The following is a 20,304-nucleotide window of genomic DNA, read 5'->3' on the forward strand; positions in this document are numbered from 1 at the left end:
GCCTGGCGAGAGCTGCTTGCTCTGGAGAGGTTTTGGAGCGGAAGGGAAGAGAAGTTGCTCTTCCATCCCCAGCACATTCTTACCCTAAACAGCTGTTCTTGGAAAGAGCTTCAGGTCAGAGTTGATCTCTACTCTGGCCTGGGTCTACACCTTCTTCAGAGTTCTTTGTATCCCAGTAGGGTAGGCCAGGTAGTTTCAAAGGCTTCCCCCAGGGCAGGGACCCTTAGTTCTGCCTCCCCCATCTCCATGGAAAAATACCAGGTTCAAGATGGATCCCAGTAGCAGGTGGCCTGGTCACATGTCTTTCTAGGACCAACCACAGTTTGGGCTTACAGGACAAACACGCCCATTCACAGGTTGTTGGTTTGAGCACTGAGTCATTAAGTACCGGAAGTGTCACTAATGGCCCTCGTCAGCACATTTAGAATTACAAGCAGATCCGCACTTGTATTTCTGACGTCCCGGACGTGCACAAACGCCGGATATACAGATCCAGCAGACTGTGCTACACGATGCATTGCGAATCATGCATATTCGTATTCCTAAGCCAATTTTCATTAAGCCTGGGGGCGTGACACCCCTCCTTTGTTCCCAAGTGGGGTGATAAACTGCCGGCCTCGGTCCATCAGTCCAGTCCAACTACCCCTTGCCCACCAGGCTCAGGGCCGGCTCTGGGATCGGGCGTTTTCAGGCAGTGCCTGGGTGCTTCTCACATGCCTAGATCTGAACCCAGGGCCGGGCTCACTCGGGCCGGCAGCCCTGGGCCAGCCCACTCCTGGTTTTGTGCCTGTGACCCACGGGTCCCAGGCGAGAGAATCAGAGCCCGGGTTTGGGTTTGACTCCTCGCGCGGGGGGGGGGGGGGGGGGGGCACCACTGACCTCTGCTGATGCTATTGCTGCTCCCCGACCAGAACCCCCGCCCTGAGGTGCGGAGCTCTGCCCAGACAGAGGTCGCCCCTCGTGTCCCCTTTGGCGCTGGTCGCTCTATGGGCGAGGCCAGCAGCAGGCCAGCCCCACGTCGGCGATAGGAAGATTATCCCTCTCGGAGGGTCCCTCAGGACTCTCCTCGGCGCAGGTCTATGGGGCTGCCTTCGCAGCTCCATCAGCCTCGCGGCCTCCTGGGAGCAACGTCCCTGATCCCAGCCGGGGAGCTGACCCCCCGCCTCCCACCATTGACAGACGGTGCAGGGGCCACAGGCGCCCGAGTGCTCACCGGGCTTGGCGGCTCCGGGAGGGCTAGAGGACAGGCCACCGCCAGGGCGCGGGCGGAGAGCTGCCCGGCTGCATTTCACCCTGTTGTCTCGCACTGGGGAGTGTTTATCCTGGGCCCGACGGCCGTCTCTCCCCTCGTGGCGTTATCGGTGCTGCTCGGGTACCACGCGGGCCCAAGCCCCGGGGGGGCGGGGTTACAAAAAGAAGCGATTTCGTTCAGCAGGGACCGGGGCTGTCTGGCAAGGGCCCCCCTGCAGTGCTGCAAGCCCCAAAGCAGAGGCCTGGTCAGGCCCAATGACCGGGGGAGGGGCAAAGAGGGGCAACTGCCCCAGGGCCCAGCGCTTCTAAGGGACCCAGGGCGGCGGCTGCCCCTACTGAGGCAGCGGTGACACCGGAGCCTTCGCCCCTTTCAATGACGCTGAGCCCTGCGCAGCGCGCTCCGGGCACCTCTAAGGGCTGTGGGGCACGGGCTGCCTCCGGCCCTGCCCCTTCCAGCTGGGCCCCCCACAGAGCTGGCCTCCCCGACCTCGCCCAGGTGCCCGGCCTGGCTGCTGGCTCCCCTGGGCCTGGCACTGCCCTAGGACCTGAGAGGACCCTGACTAGACACAGCCAGAGGGTAACCCCCCCGGGTCACTGCCCTAGGCGGGGGACGGGCAGAACGAAGCAGCTGTAATAAATGACGGGGAAGCGAATGTGGCCGCTGAACCTAGACGAATACCAGGCAGGAGTAGGAAGAGGCGCCTCTTTCCTTTTCAGCCCCCCTCCCCGGCCTGCACGGTGAGGGGTAACATCCTCCCTCGGCCCGACCCCTGGGGGGAGAGGGGCTTTCAGACCACGCCGCGCTCGTCTCCAGCGCCTGGCTGCGAACAAACCCCTCTTGGAAATTCCGCCTTGCTGGCCTGTTTATTAAAGAGACGTCGGGTGCCCGAGTGGGAAGGCGGGAGCCGCGTTTGCGGAGGCTGCTGCAGAATCAAAGCACCCCAGAGGCTGGAGGGGAAAACTCTGCGCTTTGCCACGGGGCTTGGACTGTCCCAGATTTAAATACACGTAAAAGCAACAAATAGCCTTGCAGCCCCTTCGGAACGTCTCGCCGCTGGAGCACCCCGTGCTTACAAGTTCTCCCAGGGCCGCTTAGCCGGCGCGGGCGGCTCAGAACAGCAACACGGCCTGGGGCAAAGAGAAGAGCTCCCAGTCTGAGTCCCTGGAGAGCCAGCCTACCCAGGGACGTCAAGGCCCGTCACGCTGGCCCCAGGGAATTGCTGCTCTGCCGCCTGGTCACTGCGAAACATCCTCAATGAGAGGCGTGACAAAGTCGGAGTGCCGGACGCCCAGGGAGTGAGCCGGGGCTCTGGCCCAGTGGGCGGTCACCTTTTCAGGGCTGTGCACCCCAGGCCCCGGGGTCTGGAGAGCGGCCCCCGGCAGGCTGTGTCGCCCCCGCATGGAGAAGGCAGGTGACCGGTGCAGGTAAGTGTTGGGATCCGTCCTGTTGTAATGGGCTGGGCCCGGCGTTTGGGACAGATCCTCAGAAAAGCCCCTGCGTTTGTCCCGCCCTGAGATGGTGACACGAGGGCGGGACGTTTGGCTGGGGACCCGGGAGCCCAGCAGCGAGGGGAGGGCATAGCTGTTGGGGGCCGGGCCGAGGTCCACCCGGCGGTACGGGGTACGAGATCCCAAGGTGAAAGCCGGCGGCCTGCGCTGGGTGACAGGTGGGACTTGCTCTGGCCTGTACCTGCCTGGCCCGGGGGTCTGTGGCTGCGCTGAAGGAGACACGGCATTAATCACTGCAGCTGGACGCTGCCAGGAACGGGCGCTCACGCCCAGCTCTGCGCCACGGCACCCTGACCACGCTGGCCATGGCTTGCTGCCGGTGCGGAGTCTGGGCTTTCCCAGGCCAGCATGCACTACCGCTCGGGTCTCCCGCCTGCGCGGGGGGCCACTCTGTTGCACCAGGCAAGGCCTTTTGGCTCTGCCCAGCCGTGTCCGATCCAGGGAGGGGCCAGCAGCCCTACCAGGGCAGGCGCCCCAATGAGCAGCAGAAGCCAGCCCCGTGGTGACAGCTGCTTGGAGCCCATTGCTGGCTCTGGTTGACCCTTGGAAGCAGCCTCAGCCCAGGGTGAACGGACCAGGAAGGATTCTCACCCTCCGGGGGTCCCGCTAGCGGAGTAGCTTGCCCTGAGGATGAACAGAAGCCCAGGAGCTGCCAAACCAGCCCTACACTCAATTTAAAAGCAACCCCAAGAGAGGCTGATGCTACCAAACCAGCCACACTGGGCTCCCCCCCTCCCCCCACCCAGTGGGGGCTTTTGAGGCTCTTCCACTCACCGGGGGTCTTTGATCTCGCCAGCATGGAGTAGGACGGGCCCCCGCTTCTGCCAAATCGAGTGAGTTGCGGGTCCACATAATAGCAGGGACCTGGGCTTGAATCTTTCACGTACACTGACAACAGAAGGGGAAAGCGTCAGGAGATCCGGCCACGAGGTGGCTGGGAGGCGAGGACAGCTCCTTCTGCAAGGGGTGGGTCGGATTCGTGCCTAATGTCACTTCCGCGGGGCTGTACCAGGGATGAATTTGGTCACAGGCCTTTAGGCCCCATCTTAATTTGATTGTGCATCCCTGCGAGGCCCTGTTCTGACCCCTTGCACTGGTGCAATCCGCTGATTTACACGGAGTCACTCGGGATGTACACCGACCTGAGATTAGATTCTGGGCCCGACTAGGGGTGACTGGAGTAAATAAACTGCCTGGAGTCCCACTCGTGTACACAGGCATAAACCAAGAAGGGCCCTCACGCCGGGGGAATTGCACCGGGATAACAGGCACATCTAGAGAGCTGGGCCTCTCACCACTTGCAAGCCACATGGAGCGCTTGCTAGGGCTGCAGGAAGAGTCAGGGACCGCCACGCAGGAGACCGGGGTCTAGCTCTGCACCTGCTGCTCAGGATCTTAGAGAATCCGTTTCCTCCGCTGTCCCCTGGGGAGAAAGCTCCGGCCCCGTTCTTTGAGGCCAACAGCTGAGGAGTGCCCAGCCCGGCACGCGGCCACACCTCTCCTGGGCACGAGCAGTCACAGCCCCCACGCGCCAGGAGGGCGACACCTTTGCCAAGTGTCCAGACGCTGGAGAAGGCCAGCGGGGCAAGGCCTGGGCAGCAGCACAGCTACGCTCTGAGTGAGTGGCAGAAGCCCCAGCCGGTGTCCAGCAGCAGCCCTGACAGAATGGGAAGGGGACGTCGTTCGTCCGGGTCTAATTGCAACCCCTAGGTTTGATTCTGAGAAGGCTGCGCTTCTGGCCTCTCAGCTCTAGCTCCCTGGGTCGCCCTGCGGCGGCTTGCTCTGGAAAGCAAGAGCAGTCAGGTATCCCGTGGGCCCTGCGCTCCCAACCTGGTCAGATGAGGAGACGATGCAACTTCAAAGCTGCCCCGTCCCTGCAAGCTCATGGGAACAGCAAAACTGTGCACAAGCGCAAAGCACAAAGGAGCTGCACACAAGCAGCTCTCCTAGACGCACACACACGGGCATTACACACACTGAGATGACACAAATCCACTCACGGGTGGTACACACCCAACACAAACCCACACATAGGCAATACGCACCAGCACAGAGAACATGAACCCATATATGGGCATTTCCCTTACACAGATACACAAAGCCACACACTGGAGGGATTACGCACCCAGACAGGACACAAACCCACACTTGGAGGGTACACACTTGCACACTGGGGTACACAAACCCACACATGTGCATTACACACCCAACACAAGCACACATAGGCAATACACACCGACACAAAGAACATAAACCCATATATGGGCATTACCCATATACAGATACACAAATACACACACTAGAGGGATTACGCACCCAGACAGGACACAAACCCACACGTGAATTACACACCCAACACAAACCCCCACATAGGCAATACACACCTAGACAGAAACCATAAACCCATATTTGGGCATTACCCATATACAGATACACAACTACACACACTAGAGGGATTGCGCACACAGACAGGGCACAAATCCACACTTGGAGTGTACACAAACCCACACATATGCGTTACACACCCAATACAAACCCCCACATAGGCAATACACACTGACACAGAGAACATAAACCCATATATGGGCATTACCCTTACACAGATACACAAATCCACACACTAGAGGGCTTGCGCACACAAACCCACACTTGGAGGGCACACACACATAGCAGGGTACACAAACACAGGACCCAAACACATACTGGCAATAGATACACGTGGAAAGGAGGCGCACACACGTGGGTGGGGGGGGGTGCACTCCCACAGACTGGTCTTGGACTCTGTGCCTGAGAAGATGCGCTGGGGAAGGGCAGGGAGGTGCGCGGAGTGACTCTGGCTACCGGAGTGGAGGGAATTTTGTGTGAGGGGGACTGGGAAGAGTTGAGAGCGACATTGTTCTGACCCGGGTTGTATTAGCCACCGGGGAGCGGTTCACACAAACTTACCACCATCGTTGAGCCTTCCGTGAAAGGAGTAAGCCGGGCTGGCTAATCTGGTGTAGTCATGGTTGACAAATCCAATGGTTGGAGGCAGACGGTACCGTCCTGGCCCAGGGCCTGGCACAAACCAACCCAAAGTATGTGGGTTAGTATGTCAGACAGCCAGGCTGTCGGTTAGCGCACCCTAGTGCTTAGGCAACAAGGGCCTGGCATTCCTGCATGCTACCCCGACTCGGCCACTGCCCACGGACACCACTGAGTTAACCACGCTGTGCCTCCATTCACCACCTCTAACGCCGCCACCGCGAGCACCACCTATCCTCCGGGGGCCTGGCCAGCAGAATGATTTAGTGTGCACGACGTACGCCAAGAGGCTCGGACACCAAAGGTGCTAGAGCCACACGATTATATTACTTCCGTGAGGTGACTTCCGACTGTTGGGCCACGGCTGCTTTGCCACTGAAAGAAAGAAAGAAGGAAGGGGAAAGATACAGAGAGCGCAAATCTGCCGGAGAGCTCCCGTTCCATGGATGTGTGTGTGTGCGTGTGAGTGTGTGTGGTGCAGCACACGCAAATCTGCCGGAGAGCTCCCGTTCCATGGATGTGTGAGGTGTGTGTGTGTGTGTGTGTGTGTGTGTGTGTGTGTGGTGCAGCGCACGCAAATCTGCCGTAGAGCTCCCGTTCCATGGATGTGTGAGGTGTGTGTGTGTGTGTGTGTGTGTGTGTGTGTGTGTGTGTGTGTGGTGCAGCGCACGCAAATCTGCTGTAGAGCTCCCGTTCCATGGAGCAATGTGTGTGTGTGTGTGTGGTGCAGCGCACGCAAATCTGCCGGAGAGCTCCCGTTCCATGGAGCAATGTGTGTGTGTGTGTGTGTGTGTGGTGCAGAGCGCGCAAATCTGCCGGAGAGCTCCCGTTCCATGGATGTGTGAGTGTGTGTGTGTGTGTGTGTGGTGCAGCGCACGCAAATCTGCCGGAGAGCTCCCGTTCCATGGAGCAATGTGTGTGTGAGTGTGTGTGTGTGGTGCAGCGCACGCAAATCTGCCGGAGAGCTCCCGTTCCATGGAGCAATGTGTGTGTGAGTGTGTGTGTGTGTGTGTGTGGTGCAGAGCGCGCAAATCTGCCGGAGAGCTCCCGTTCCATGGAGCAATGTGTGTGTGTGGAGGAGGGGGAGATGTTGTGTGGGGTTTGTGTGTGGCTCTCTGGACTGGTAGAGGTGGTGGAAGGAGCCCTGAGGAGGGTACACTGAGGGAAGGGCCTGCTGCACTATGCTGTGCCAGAAGAAGGTGCTACCAGGCAGGCATGCCCAATTAGACGTGCGTTGAAACTCCCCAGCTGCTGCCAGCTACTCTGAAGCTAGCTCAGGTCCATGTGCAGGAGTGGCGGTCCTGCCCTGTGTTGCCAGATAGCCATGCTCTAAGACAAGGAGGGTGCAGTGTCGGGATGCACGGGGTACCCCGTCAGAAGGCGGCAGACAGAATTCCAGCAGCGGATACACACACGCTTACAGAAGCAGCAGTAGAACTAAAGCGCCTTTTGTAAGTCGTTCCTCACAACGCCTGAGGCTCCTAGTGCGAGACAAGTGAAGCGACAGCGCTAAGGAAAGGGCTGCCTGAATCCAGAGCAGCGTAATGAACAGACGTGATACCGCTCCAAGGCCTCTCATCAGTTCCTCTTTCCGGCAGTGGTTTCTAACTATTTAGCACTTAAAGGACACTTGACATCTTCCCAGCAGCTCTGAGCAGACATTTCAGGTTCACTATATAACCCGCCCCTGCTATGAGGTAGGTCAGTGTTATATTCCCCTCGTTGCACAAATGGGGAAACTGAGGCACAGAGCAGTTAAGGAATTTGCCCCAGGCCAGCCACACTGTAGTTTGGCATAAGCAGGGTTTTATTTTGGGCCCATCTCAGAAATAAACATATCCAGACATTTCAGGATCTTTATAACTGGAAACAACAACAACCCCACCTCCAATGTGATTCTGTAAAGGAGCAATTCTCAGGTGGGTTGCTAGGCTGCCTGCTGGGAGATCAATTGCTATCCCCCACTATTTTATTACGTAAATTGCAGTCATTACAAGAATAATCCCTCACTTCTATATAGCCCCGTTCATCCGCAGATTTCCAGGTGCTTCGCAAAGGAGGTCAAAATCATTATCCCTGTTTTATAGATGGGGAAACCGAGGCACGGTAGCCCCTCTGCGTCAGTTAGATCATCTCCCCATTGTGCTAAGGGCTGTTCAAAGGTTCAGGAAATGACAGTTCTTCTGAGGATATGTATTGTTTGCAGTGGCACCTAAAGATCAAGGCCACGCAGTGCTAAGCACTGTCCAGACACATCATAAAAAGACAGGCCTGCCCCCAGTTGCCGACTCTCTCACCCCACACCAGAAGGAGCTGCAGCTTCACCGCAAACATACCGGTTTCTTGAGCAGCAATGGCAGGTGCCTTCCTGCGCCCTGTCTCTGCCATCCCGGATACAGCTCGGAGGCACAAACGGAACCGATCCGTTCTCGGGCTGGACTCCCTTCCCTGGCTCTCCCTTTCCCCGCTGGGGAACTACTGCTGAGCCACAGTGCACATGAGGACAGGCGGGGATCTCTGTCAGCTCTGATGCGGGCGAGAAAAGGCCTTTGCAGCGGGATGTTCTCAGAATTGCACAGCGAGAGATGTCTGCTGGCGCCCTGCTGCGGGAAGCGTTAGTCTATCAGCCGAGCTGACAGCCACTGGTCACTTGACACAAAGAGCCCTCACCGAAAGCAGACACCCGTGGAGGAGGGACCGGGGTGGGTGATGCTGTAAACGTATCCCCCACACAAGCTTCACCATAGCCCCAGGAAAGTGATGCAAGATTGATGCCCACTTAGCAACCCCGCAGATCCACGGCAGAGACAACAGCGCTTCCCTGCTCGCTGGAGCCTGACGTCTCTTCTTCCCCAGCTGCTCTCTGAGGGGGTCAGGACACTTTAGATTCTGATGAGCACAGCCAGCAAGGGCAGGGTTGCCTGGTGTGCCGAGAAATCGACACCCGCCCAGCAGGGTTAGGTTGCTGGCCGTCCGCTGGATGCTTCTGGGACTTGGCAAGCGTCAGAGCGGCTGGTGCCTGGGGCAGAGGCTGGCCCTTTGCCTTCGTGAGGTGTGGGGTGGGCACTGCACCCCTTGCCCAGGCAGGATTGCTGAGGGTGGGGAGCCCCAGACCCTGCCCTATGTCAGGGGAGCAGAGTGCCAAGCCAACGGCGCAGGCAGGAGAGTTCATGCGGGTGCAATAAGGGCTCCATTCTGCCCCCGCGGCAGTTGCTGGTCATTTTGGTGTCACCAGCAGCTGAAACGACATCAGCGAAATGCCTTGCAAAGGGAAAGACCCGGGGCCAAACTCCCCGCTGCCCTCAGCCCCGGGGCTCCTTTGCACCAGGGCAAAGTGGGATGAAATGCTGATTCTGAGTGTGCCAAGGATGCAGCAAAGAGAATCGGCACCTAGGCCAGGTTGGGAAAGGGCGGCTGGCAGAGAGCAGAGCACAACGGAGGGCCCGGTGACGCAGCGACCACAGACCTGCGCCGCCGGCCTGGATCAGACTGCAGGGCTACAAAATTACCATGGAGACAGTCAGGGTTGTGCTGGAGCCTGGCTTCTGAGACCCTGCCTGGCAGGAGGGTCCCTGCTCGCCTCAGCCAGCTGGTTCTGCGTTTTATTCCATCTGATCCTGCCCTGGGGTGTGGGCTGTCCAGGCAGCCTGTCTGCAGGCCGGATGCTTGACACCAGCTGTCCAACATGCCAGGGCGGTTGCTCATTTTAAAACCCCTGAAGCATCCCCGAATTGAGCGTCACTGAGATACTACAGGTAACGAGCAGCTGGGCCAGATACAAGAGCATCCTGGCCGCACCTTATGGAACCACATTAAACCTCATGGAATGCAGGTTCAGAATTTGAGAGTCCATTGTCGTGAAAATGCCAGTGTGCCTGTGGAACCCTATGGCACCTCGTTAGGAGAAGGGACATGATTAACTCTTCGAGGCTATTAGGGACGTCAGAGGAATTGGGGGGGCAGTGTGAGCAAAGTGTATTTCCTTGGAAATACATGGGGGTGGAGGAAATGAAAATGACCCACCTGGAATGCAGCCTTTTGAAGCAGAGACCCATTGCCGCTCGTCACGGGAAGTTCAAAGACGCCCCCGGCGTCGGAAGGGTGGACAAAACTCTTCTGGCCTGGGCTAGCTCTCAGACGAGGGTTTGCTGAACTTACACTGGAGGAAAATCCCCGAGTGGGGTTTGGAAGTAGGTCCACGTTGGAGGAGGGGCTCTCTGGTTAGCTTAGTGGTGTGTGTGGGCAGGTTCTTCTATCGGGCTTAATGTGTTTTCTCCGTAGTGATTCTACCTGGAGATTTCCTGGTCAGAAGGGAGACAGAGAGAAACGTGTCTCCGCCCAAGGGAGGCGAGGGCCGTGACAGCCCAAAGGGGGAGAACGCGAGCAGGGCTAGTGGTGGTCTAAGGAGAGATGGTGGATGGAAAGCTGCTCTTGTGGTGATGTTCTGACTGCCTTCCACATGCCGTCCAGGGACAACAGCAAAGCCCCATGCAAATGCTTCTGTCTTGCAGGGGTCTGCATTCACTGTGGACAGCTTTGAGAGCGGCAGTGGGAGAATGGGAATGTTCCAGCAGCTCTCCCTTCCCCCCAACCACAAAAGTACCGAATAACCATGGCAACAACATCCCACCTTGATTAGCGCATCTGGGGCCCACGGACTGGATGGGCACCGAGGGCTCCCCCAAGAAATGGGGTCCCTCCGCCAGGGAGCTGCAGCTGGACCGCCTGCCTGCCTGCATGACTAGTCCCCTGCATTGCCAGGGCTTGGACTCGGTGGTGGGGAGGCAAGAAGCAAGGCAGCAGGTAGGTCCATCCCTCTCCACGCATGACTCACCACCTGCAGCCAATTCCCACGGGCAGGCTTTATTGTCAGCTGCTAATTTTAAAGCAGCACATTTAGTCACTCCAGGCAGCCAGCCAATGGGAATGTGGCTCAGATGCTGCTGCGACCCCCCTGACCCCTCCCCACAAATAGAGCCTTCCCCAACAACAGCCAAAACCCAAGCCCACTCCCCTCGTTTCTCCGCAGAGAGGCAGAGGCAGCTCAGAAGAGCATCGCTACCCTGCAGGGAATCTGGCCTCTCGCGCTACTGAGGGGCTCTGCAGAGAAGCAAACGCTGGGCCCACCCCATTTTGTAATGCCCCCTATGGCTTTATACCAGGGAAGGCTCCCAACACACCGTTCCACAGCGTCACAGTCCGTTTTCATTGCTCCAGCCGTGCAAGGCGACCTGCAAGTAGCTACACTCCTCTAGGACATGCTTGGTAAGGACCTGGCTGTGCCAGTGCCCTGGGCTAAAACAGACTCGCACCCACTCTGCTATGTGTTGCTGCTACCAGCTAACCAGGTGTCCGTTAGCACTAGCAGAGGGCGGTCCCCATTGTTGGGCTCTGAGTGGTCAAGAGGACCCAGATGTAGTGACTTGCCCAATCGCAGCGAGAGCCAGACCCTGCCTAAATAGGGTGGACAGACATCCGGATTTTGACCTGACAGTGCCCAGTCCGAACTACTGACCCGACACCCAATGTCCAATTGCTGTGGATGGGGAAGGGAGGGTGTATGCACATGCACGCACAGCCAGGGACAGGGAGAGGAGAAAGAGCCCTGAGTAGGGGAGAGAGATGAGGCAGGGCCATGTTCTCAGGGGGAAGAGGTGGAACGGGGAGATTCCAGCATTCTTGCTGAAGTGTCTGGTTTTTAACTATTACAAATTGGCAGCCCAATGCCTAAAAGAACCCAGAACTTCAGACTCCCGGGTGTGCTCTACCCACTGTTGGTTTGCTATCAAGAGCCAAGAGAGTTAACGATGGTATAACCTCTTTCACCGTCAAATACCAAAATGGGAGGGGGGTCTCCAGAGATTCTGGTTTATTCCGTTTTTTGGTAAGTGCCCAAACTTTGATCCTCAGTTTTTTGTTCTTTCTTGTGGTTTGATCAATAAATCAAAACAAGCATTTATGTTGAAATTGTGTAATTGAGCAAAAGAAACTTAATTAAACCCCATTGAAGTCTCTCTCCTTTTGGTGGCAAAATCTCAATCTCTTACTTTTGCCAACAGTTTTTCTCTGGGGCAAAGGACAGGGTTAATGTTGTTCCTGGTGTTTGAATGCTAGTCACCTCACCTGTTCTAAGACACAGAGGGACACAAGGTGGAGGCGAGAAAAGGTGGCGGAATTCTGCTTTTCTTGATATTCTTAGAGCAGTGGGCTGCTGGCAAGTCATGAATGGATGCTTCAGTCTGGCAGCAGGCTGGACACAACACCTCTTGCTTGCACCCTGGCTCACATTCTAAAGTAACAGTAATGTCAGCCAGCCAGATCCTCTCTTGCAGACAGCGCTGAGGCCTAGTTACAGCTGATCTCAGGAGCCAATGAAAAGCCGAGAAAGTCAGAGATGAGATAGGAGCAGTGTTCCCTGTAAGCTCTGTGCTTGGACAGCCACCCAGGAGAGATTTAGGGGCTACCCAGCTCATTGGCAGAGCACCCACAGCCAGCAGTATGTGTTTCCATTGGTGGTGCACATCCACACATACCTCAGTGCACATAAAATTTATTCCACACATGGATGGAAAAAAATTAGAGGGGACATTGGATAGGAGGACAAACAGTTGGGCAAAAAGTAACACAAAAAGCGGTGCTGACAACAGGACTCAGATGAAAAACAATGACCCTTAAACAAGAACCAGGCTTCTTGGGGAGAAAGTCTTTCGGATGGGTCCCTTCCTGCTGTCATGGGCTCAGGAAAGATGAGATGAGCTGGGACAAAGGTGAGATGATTTGTCAAAGTCTCCTTTTAAGGCCCCCCAAAAGGGGAGACCTAGTTCATCTCAGTATTTTGTCCAGCAATTAAATCCATTTGACTTCACTCCAACCTTTTTTTGTCTAACCTTAACGCAGTCCTTGAACCAGAGCAGTAGACTGTTTGCTTCGGACTTATTTACTCTTGCCGTCTGGTTTCCTTGCACTGCTTAGAACATTCATTATTGAAAATATCTTGACCTACTTTTCATGGTTAATCCCTAAGCAGGCAAAAGTTATAGACTTAATTGTTACAACGCCACAGGGCACTCACCCTCCCTTCATTGGATGGCACCTTGTAGGAGGTTTAATGCGAGTGTCCAGGCCAAATTCCAGCATGGGCTAATTTCACCCTCCTTCCTAACAGGTTCCCTATGGTTTCGAAATACAGCTTCTGCTTTATTGCCCCTATCTAAAAATGCTTCTGCGGGTCTGAATTGCTGGCACGGAACAGCTCCCCTGGTAGTTTGTGCTAATGGGTGACTATAAAGTGCTTTGGCATCCTTCTGCATGATAAACAGAAAGAGCTATTACTGTTTCCTGTCCTGGAGCGGGGGTGGGCAGGGTCCATTATATGGAGAAATGGATCCAGAACTAAGACACAGAGGGACCCTCTTATTCCTACATAACCCCACTGAAGTCAAGGTGGAAATCGGCCCCAAACGCTGAGCAGACCCTGTCTCAGTGCAATAAACTAAGCTGAGTACACACTGTTAAAACAACCAGGGTCCAGATGCTCCAAAATGACGATGATGTCTAAGGCAGTAGCACCAAAAGGTTCTCATTGAAATCAGGGCCCATTGTGCCAGCTACCTCGCAGACCCAGAACAAGACTGACTTTCGGTACCAAAGAGCCTGCAATTTTAACACGCAAAAAGGGAGGGGGGAACAGTTGCAGAGAGGTGGAACGACTTGTCAGAAGAACCCAGGTTTCCTGACTCCCAGGCAATGCTCCACCTGCTAGACCATGCTGCCTCACTACAACAAACGCAAATGCTTCAGGCCAGATTTTCAAGTGCTCCGTGCACCCACAGCTCCCAGTTACGCCCTCCCTGAGAAGGACTGGGTTTTCAAAAGGGCACAGCATCCAGCCGGCTTTTGAGCAGTTGTGGTCCCCTCATCACGGCAGCTTTGCTGAATATGGGGGGGTCTTGGTTGTGTGGGTGCTTAAGGAACTTCTGAAAATCCCAGCCCAAAGTACCTGCATCTTGCTCTAGCCCTGGTCCGGAAGCAAGGCCGAAGGGCGCCCCCTAGAGGCAGACGGTTCCGCTTCAGCGTGATGCTGCTGACATTTTATCTGTGGCTTTCACTTCTCTGGAAATCCTGGAGGCTGTGGGGAGTGGGAGTGAGAAGGATAACGCCTCGGTGAGAAGCTTCAGAGGGGGAGCCAAGTTAGTCTGTAACTGGAAAAACTTAAAACAACAACCAATAGTCCTGCAGCACCTTAAAGACGAACAAAACCTGTCGATGGGAGCATGAGCTTTCGTGGGCACAGCCCGCTTCTTCAGATGAATGGAGTTATTAAAGGTCCAGTTCCAAAATAAATAGGGGGGGAAGGAAGGGGGAAAAGGGGGGGAAAGTCAATTAGAGTGTTCATGTTACACAGAGCTGATAGAGATGGGGCAAAACCTCCCACATCCTAATGGCTGAGCACACGACCTCCCACATCCTAATGACTTAAAAAACCAAGCAATGGGAACTTAAGCACAATCTGCACCTTCTCTAACAGCTTCCTGTAACATGAACACTCTGATTGACTTTCCTCCCCTCTTCCCCTTCCTCCACCCCCCCTCCCATCCCTATTTATTTTAGCCGGGATGAGAGTTCCTAAAGCACAAGGGTTTCTAGCCAGGGTGCCAAGCAGCCTGTTTTTAAGCCATAAGATACTTTCTTTCCTTACCCTTTGCCTATCTTGTCTATTTAGTTTGTACACTTTTCTGCGCAGGGCCTGTCTCTCATTATGCGTCTGTGCAGTGCCTCCCACAACGAGGCCCTGGTCCCAGTTGGGTTTCTAGGTGATAATTTCCCACATTGTGCACAGCACTGACTGGCACTGCATGCAGATGCCGAGCACTGATATTGGGGAGATCAGCAGCAGAACTCCAAAAGGCCAGTTTCCTGCTCAGAGCAGGGCTACTGTGAAAAGCAACCCTGGTGCATTCTTATGCAAGAAACCTGCCCTCTGCGTGTGTCTACTGACAGCCATCGGTGGCAACCAGTGACAAAAATGCCTATTTACTGAATGCAAAAGCAGCAGCACACTAGACTAGGAATCACAAATGGACAAAAGGAATTAACCCCACTGCAAAGCCCTATCTCTGCAGGGTGGATTTTACCTGCCTCTAACAGACACCCAACGGGGCCATCACATTTACTCTTTGGCAACACTTGAAGAGCTTGTCATGCTATAAACCCTCACCGAATCACACTGAAAACTGATTTTTGCTCCCCCCTGCTGTGCAGAATCAACATGGCTAAGGGAGAGAGAAAGGGGTTACTGTGCATCTTCAACAGAAGTGGTTAGTTAGTTCTATGAGAAGTGACTGCGCACTTGCACGGGTATCACTGAGGGTCCGATTTGGCCTGTGGAAGCTTGGCATGTAAAAGGTTAACCGGTTAACCAATAAGTTGATAGGTTATCTGTTCTGGTTAACAGTTAAACTGCTGTGGGCTGAGGGTCTGGAGGCTGGTGGGGCCGGTTATTCAATTCGTATTTTTAGAAGTTTTTTACATTCCTAGCAGAAACGTTGTTACATGTGACAAGAGGAGGAAAGACACCAGCAGGAATCACAGATCCCAGGCTGAGCATGTGAGGCTGGCAATTAGAAACACTTTGTTCCTTGCAAAACTGAACCTATCTGAGGCAGCTTACAGGATCTGCCGACAAGGGGTTCTGGGGTCGGCAGATCCCCGTCTAGACTGCCGCGCTGTGCTGACAAACAGCTGATCGGCACAGCGTGGCGGCCATTTTTATTTAAATGAAGCGGCGATTATTTAAATCGCTGCTTCATTTCCCTTTTTCGAGTAAACTAATCTACATGGCTCTGTTGACAGAGCCATGTAGTTTAGATGTACTCTAAGGCTATGTCTACATTGGCAGGATTTTGCGCAAATACTTTTAACGCAAGAGTTTTTGCGTTAAAGTATTTGCGCAAGAGAGCATCTACACTGGCATGTGCTTTTACGCAAGAGATGTGCTTTTGCGCAAAAGCATCCGTGCCAGTGTAGACGCTCTCTTGCGCAAGAAAGCTCCGATGGCCATTTTAGCCATCGGGCTTTATTCCGCAAGAAATTCATGTTGCCTGTCTACACTGGCCTCTTGCACAAGAACAGTTGCGCAAAAGGACTTATTCCTGAGCGGGAGCATCATAGTTCTTGCGCAAGAAGCCCTGATTTCATACATTAGAACGTCAGTGTTCTTGCGCAAGTACTCCCCGCCAGTGTAAGCAGGCAGCATGTTTTTGCGCAAAAGCGCCAATGTAGACACAGCCTAAGGGTACATCTACACAGCAACATTATTTCTAAACAACTAACATTATTTTGAAATAACTTAGTCCACATCTACAAGAGGCACTTATTTTGAAATAATGTAGGAATACTGTCAAGCTGGAGGACTTCTTACTCCGACTCCTGTAACCCTCGTACAAGGAGTAAGGGAAGTCAAAGGAAGAGTGCTCTATTTTGAAACAAGTGCTGTGTAGACACTCCTAATTATTTCAAAATAAACTACACAATTGATGTAGCTCAATTTGCATAACTTATTTGGAGTTAAGTCCTGCTGTGTAGACACACCCTAAGAGACAATCCATCCCCCAAAATGCTGACAGTGTAAATAGGAAGACAGACAAAGGGCAGGAGAGGAAAGAAAACAGAGACCAGAAAAGTGATGTGACTTACCACATATCCCACAGCAGTTCAGTAGCTGAGCCAGGAACTGAACCCAGATCTCTGCATTCTATTTGAATGTCCTATCTACTAGCTTTCATTGCCTCAGAGACATGCATGCCAGAGCCTTTATACTCCTGGGCTACATCTACACTGCATGAATTTCTGAAAATGCTTTTAACGGAAAAGTTTTCTGTTAAAAGCATTTTCGGAAAAGCACCGTTAGATTGGCAGGATGCTTTTCCGCAAAAGTACTTTTTGAGGAAAAGCGTCCGTGGCCAATCGCCATTTTCGCGATCGGGGCTTTTTTGCGGCAAACAGTACTGTGCTGTCTACACTGGCCCTTTCAGGCAAAAGTCTTTCGGAAAAAGACTTTTGCCCAAATGGGAGCAGCATAGTATTTATGGAAAATCACTGACGATCTTACATAAGATCGTCAGTGCTTTTCCGGAAATTCAAGCGGCCAGTGTAGATAGCTGGCAAGTTTTTGCGGAAAAACTTGCCAGTCTAGACACAGCCCTGGGGTGGAGGTATTAAGACCTACCTGTCCACTTGCAAGGTGAATCAAAAGAATTTCTCTGCATCTCTATTTAGAGTCCTAGATTCTGATGCTTTGTTTACCAAAGCCTGCATTTTGAGTTTAAATTGACTGGACTTTTAACTTCTGCAAACCCTTCTCAATAGGTGGGACCTTTTCATAGGAAGCGTGAACTTTTCAGACCCCTTGCCTTTTTGATTATTTCAACACAACAGAAAACAAAGTGCCAGAACTGAAAAGCTGCCCTGACGGATGGGTTTCCTTTTCATCTTTCACAGTTTACAGTATGAGTAGCTTTTTGAAAGGATTCAATTTTTTTTACATCGATGGATAGGATCAATGTTTATTTTTAAACATTTAGTTTGTTTTTATCCATTTAAATGTTCACAGTTGCAGGAGACTATGGAGGGAGGGGACATACAAGAAATATTCAATGACAGCAGATGCTGAGATGCAAAGTTAAAGCCTTAAGAAACATTAAAACCCAAATTAGCAACATCACAAGTCAAAATACTTGGAACATTTTTCAGCAATGTGAATAGTCTCACCACCAATGCAGATGGCAACTTTTCCACACTGTCCTGTTTTGTGCGATTCTTGTCCATGTCCTTCCATGAATCCTCCATAAAGGATCCACCCAACATGCCTTCCTCTTGTTCTTTTTATGTCTCATGGATACCAATGGAGTATACGCGCTGTCCATCTGTTGCCTCTCAGTCTTGCTACATGGCCAGCCCAGCTCCTTTTCTGATACTACATAACTTGGATGATATTGTTGACCACTTCTTGCACGAGAATCATCAATAGTAACATGCTGTAGCTGGCACATCGAAGGCTGTGCCAGTGGAGTGTAAGCTCTGGCAGGTTCTACCAAGCTAGAAGGGTTTCGAGTATGGCCCACGGTGGCGGACTCTGTGTCCACCACCATCCCAAGGACCAGCCTAGCAAAGTACAGAGAGGTTTGTCACCAGAAGTTTGGTCACCAGGTGACAATTTGGCCACAGCAACTACGAATAAGTCAAAATATGCAGAGCAAATCTCCTTAAATCAAACTCTTCTAAGTTCTCAAGCAGTCATTTTCTTACCCTGTCACTCTGTACATTTTGATCATCCTGAAAGGAATTTTTTGTTGTTGTTTGTGTGTGTGTGTGTGTGTGTGTGTGTGTGTGTGTGTGTGTGTGTGTGTGTGTGAATTTTTTGTTGTTGTTTGTGTGTGTGTGTGTGTGTGTGTGTGTGTGTGTGTGTGTGTGTGTGTGTGTGTGGTGAAATTGACATTTACAGCACTGACTGAGAAGAATCTAATTCTTTAAAGCCTAAAGCTGAGAGATCGAGCTAGGATCACATAAGATTTACATCAACTGAGCAATCAGCCCTTAAGATTTGGTTTCTAGTATTGTATCTATCTCACCTTGGCACAACGAACTAAGATGGCATCTTCCTCCACTACCAGGCCAGATACTCATTCATTATTAGAGCAACAGCAATTTCAATCAAAACTAGGTTTTTTCTACAGAATATACAAGTTGGCTACACAGAGCTGAACGTTTTGGCTTTTCTGGTAAGTGGTGATCCAGTGTCCACATTCAAGCAACTAGAATAATGTTCTAACAACCAGCTTCTCCACCCTGTGACTGCATCACCCCTGGATGTCTCTCCGATGTGTATCAGCCTAAAAGGTGAAAGGATGCAGGTATTTGAGGACAGTTTCTTTCCATGTAACAATTAAAACATTGTTAATAATTGATAATATTAAATTATTAACAATTATTTATCTTTTTTTTTTTGCTTGGAATGTTAACCACCCCATTTTAAAGGCAGCCTGATACAGTCATGATAGAGGCCTTGCCAATATGAGTATAATAGTTGTCTTTAACTGATCACAATCTACAAGCATCCTGCACAGGGAACAACTATTTGATAATGGGCTCATTAGTCCAGCAGACAAAGATACAAATGCTCACTGGCGACAAGGTGTACATGTTTAACTGAGAGAAATTAACCACTGGCATGATTTACCAAGGTTATGCTGGATTTGCCATCAGTGGCAATATTTAACAAGGCTAGTTTTTGATTTGTGGTAGTATATGCTCTAAGAATTATTTGAAAGCTCTATGCCTGTTGTTATACAGTAGATCAGACTACTGGAGGATCACAGCAATCCCTTCCGGCATTGGAATCTGACTCTGTGATGAGAGCTTTCTCACCAGGAGTCTGGCTAACGTCACATGGAGGATGAAAGGGGTTCCAGGACTAGACATGTAGATTTAACTGCTCTTCCCACTTGAGGATATAAATCCTCCACCATTTTAAGCTTTGCTGCACTACATTAGCTTTGGGACACATATGCCTCCCTTCGTCACTCTGGCCCCTTGCCCACTGCATCACAAGGCTCGTTGTTGATGTGTTTGTTTAGGCTGAAGGGCAGCTGGGAGGACTTGCTGTTGGCTCTTACTTGTGATCATTTCTAGCACATTGCTTTACAAAAGGCAGAGTGCTGCATATTTCCCTGTCCCGAGGAGCTTATGTAACCTTCTCTAGGACAGTGGGGGTCTTTGTCCCACTCTACCAGATGGTGCAGAAGTTAAGAGCCAATTACAGCTGCCAGCTATTCGTTACTCCTTTAGCTCAAGCTTGTGCTTTTTAATGCTGAAAGTCACAAGTGAAATACCCTCCTGTCAGCTCAAACAGGGTCACTATATTCACAATTGGAGAACAACAGGTTCGCGGAAGGGAAGATCTGAAGACCCAGTAAGAACTGATGAAGGATTTACGGAAGCTGGCGGGGGAGGGAGTTTGATGGGCAACAAGTGGGAGACCATGGCACATACGTAACTGGCCTCAGACCAAGCAAGAGGTTCTGTACAGCCCACAAGTCATTTCCGCATGGAAGGGGGCAGCACCATACATCATACTGTAGTGCAGAGAGAAGAACTGAACTAACTAAAGCCAGGAGGGATCAGGTGGAGCTTAAAGTGAAAAGCTGAGGTAGCTGTCTGGAAGAAGCCATCTTACCTACTCTGAGGAGTTCTATCAATTAGCCCCTTTATGTTTGTACCAAGAGAAGCCACGCAGCAGCTCCCTGACTCCTGCACAGATGGGGGTTGCACACTGGTATCCTCCAGAGCCTACATGGTATAACTAAAATAAACAGTATTTAATGGAGAAGACTACAACTTAGAGGACTGCTCACAGTTTGCAATGCTTCATCTTGACCCAAGTGGGCTGGACCAATAGCCTATAAGGATGGCCTCCCAGCAAGCATTGTTCCATCATTATCTCCATATACAGCACACAACATG

At 52.5% G+C, this 20,304-nt stretch overlaps 1 protein-coding gene across 1 annotated transcript; it reads right to left on the reverse strand.

Moving 5' to 3' along the window:
* Positions 1-2,113: 2,113 nt before the first annotated feature.
* Positions 2,114-8,172, reverse strand: CIMAP1D (CIMAP1 family member D). Its single transcript, XM_075903392.1, has 4 exons — positions 8,121-8,172; positions 5,707-5,838; positions 3,535-3,648; positions 2,114-2,969 (listed from the first exon to the last, which is right to left on the reverse strand). The coding sequence occupies exons 1-4, from the start codon at positions 8,170-8,172 to the stop codon at positions 2,488-2,490; spliced, it is 780 nt and encodes a 259-aa protein (XP_075759507.1). The 3' UTR covers positions 2,114-2,487.
* Positions 8,173-20,304: the final 12,132 nt, after the last annotated feature.

Source organism: Pelodiscus sinensis, chromosome 19 (assembly GCF_049634645.1).
Source record: "Pelodiscus sinensis isolate JC-2024 chromosome 19, ASM4963464v1, whole genome shotgun sequence".
Taxonomy (NCBI): domain Eukaryota; kingdom Metazoa; phylum Chordata; order Testudines; family Trionychidae; genus Pelodiscus; species Pelodiscus sinensis.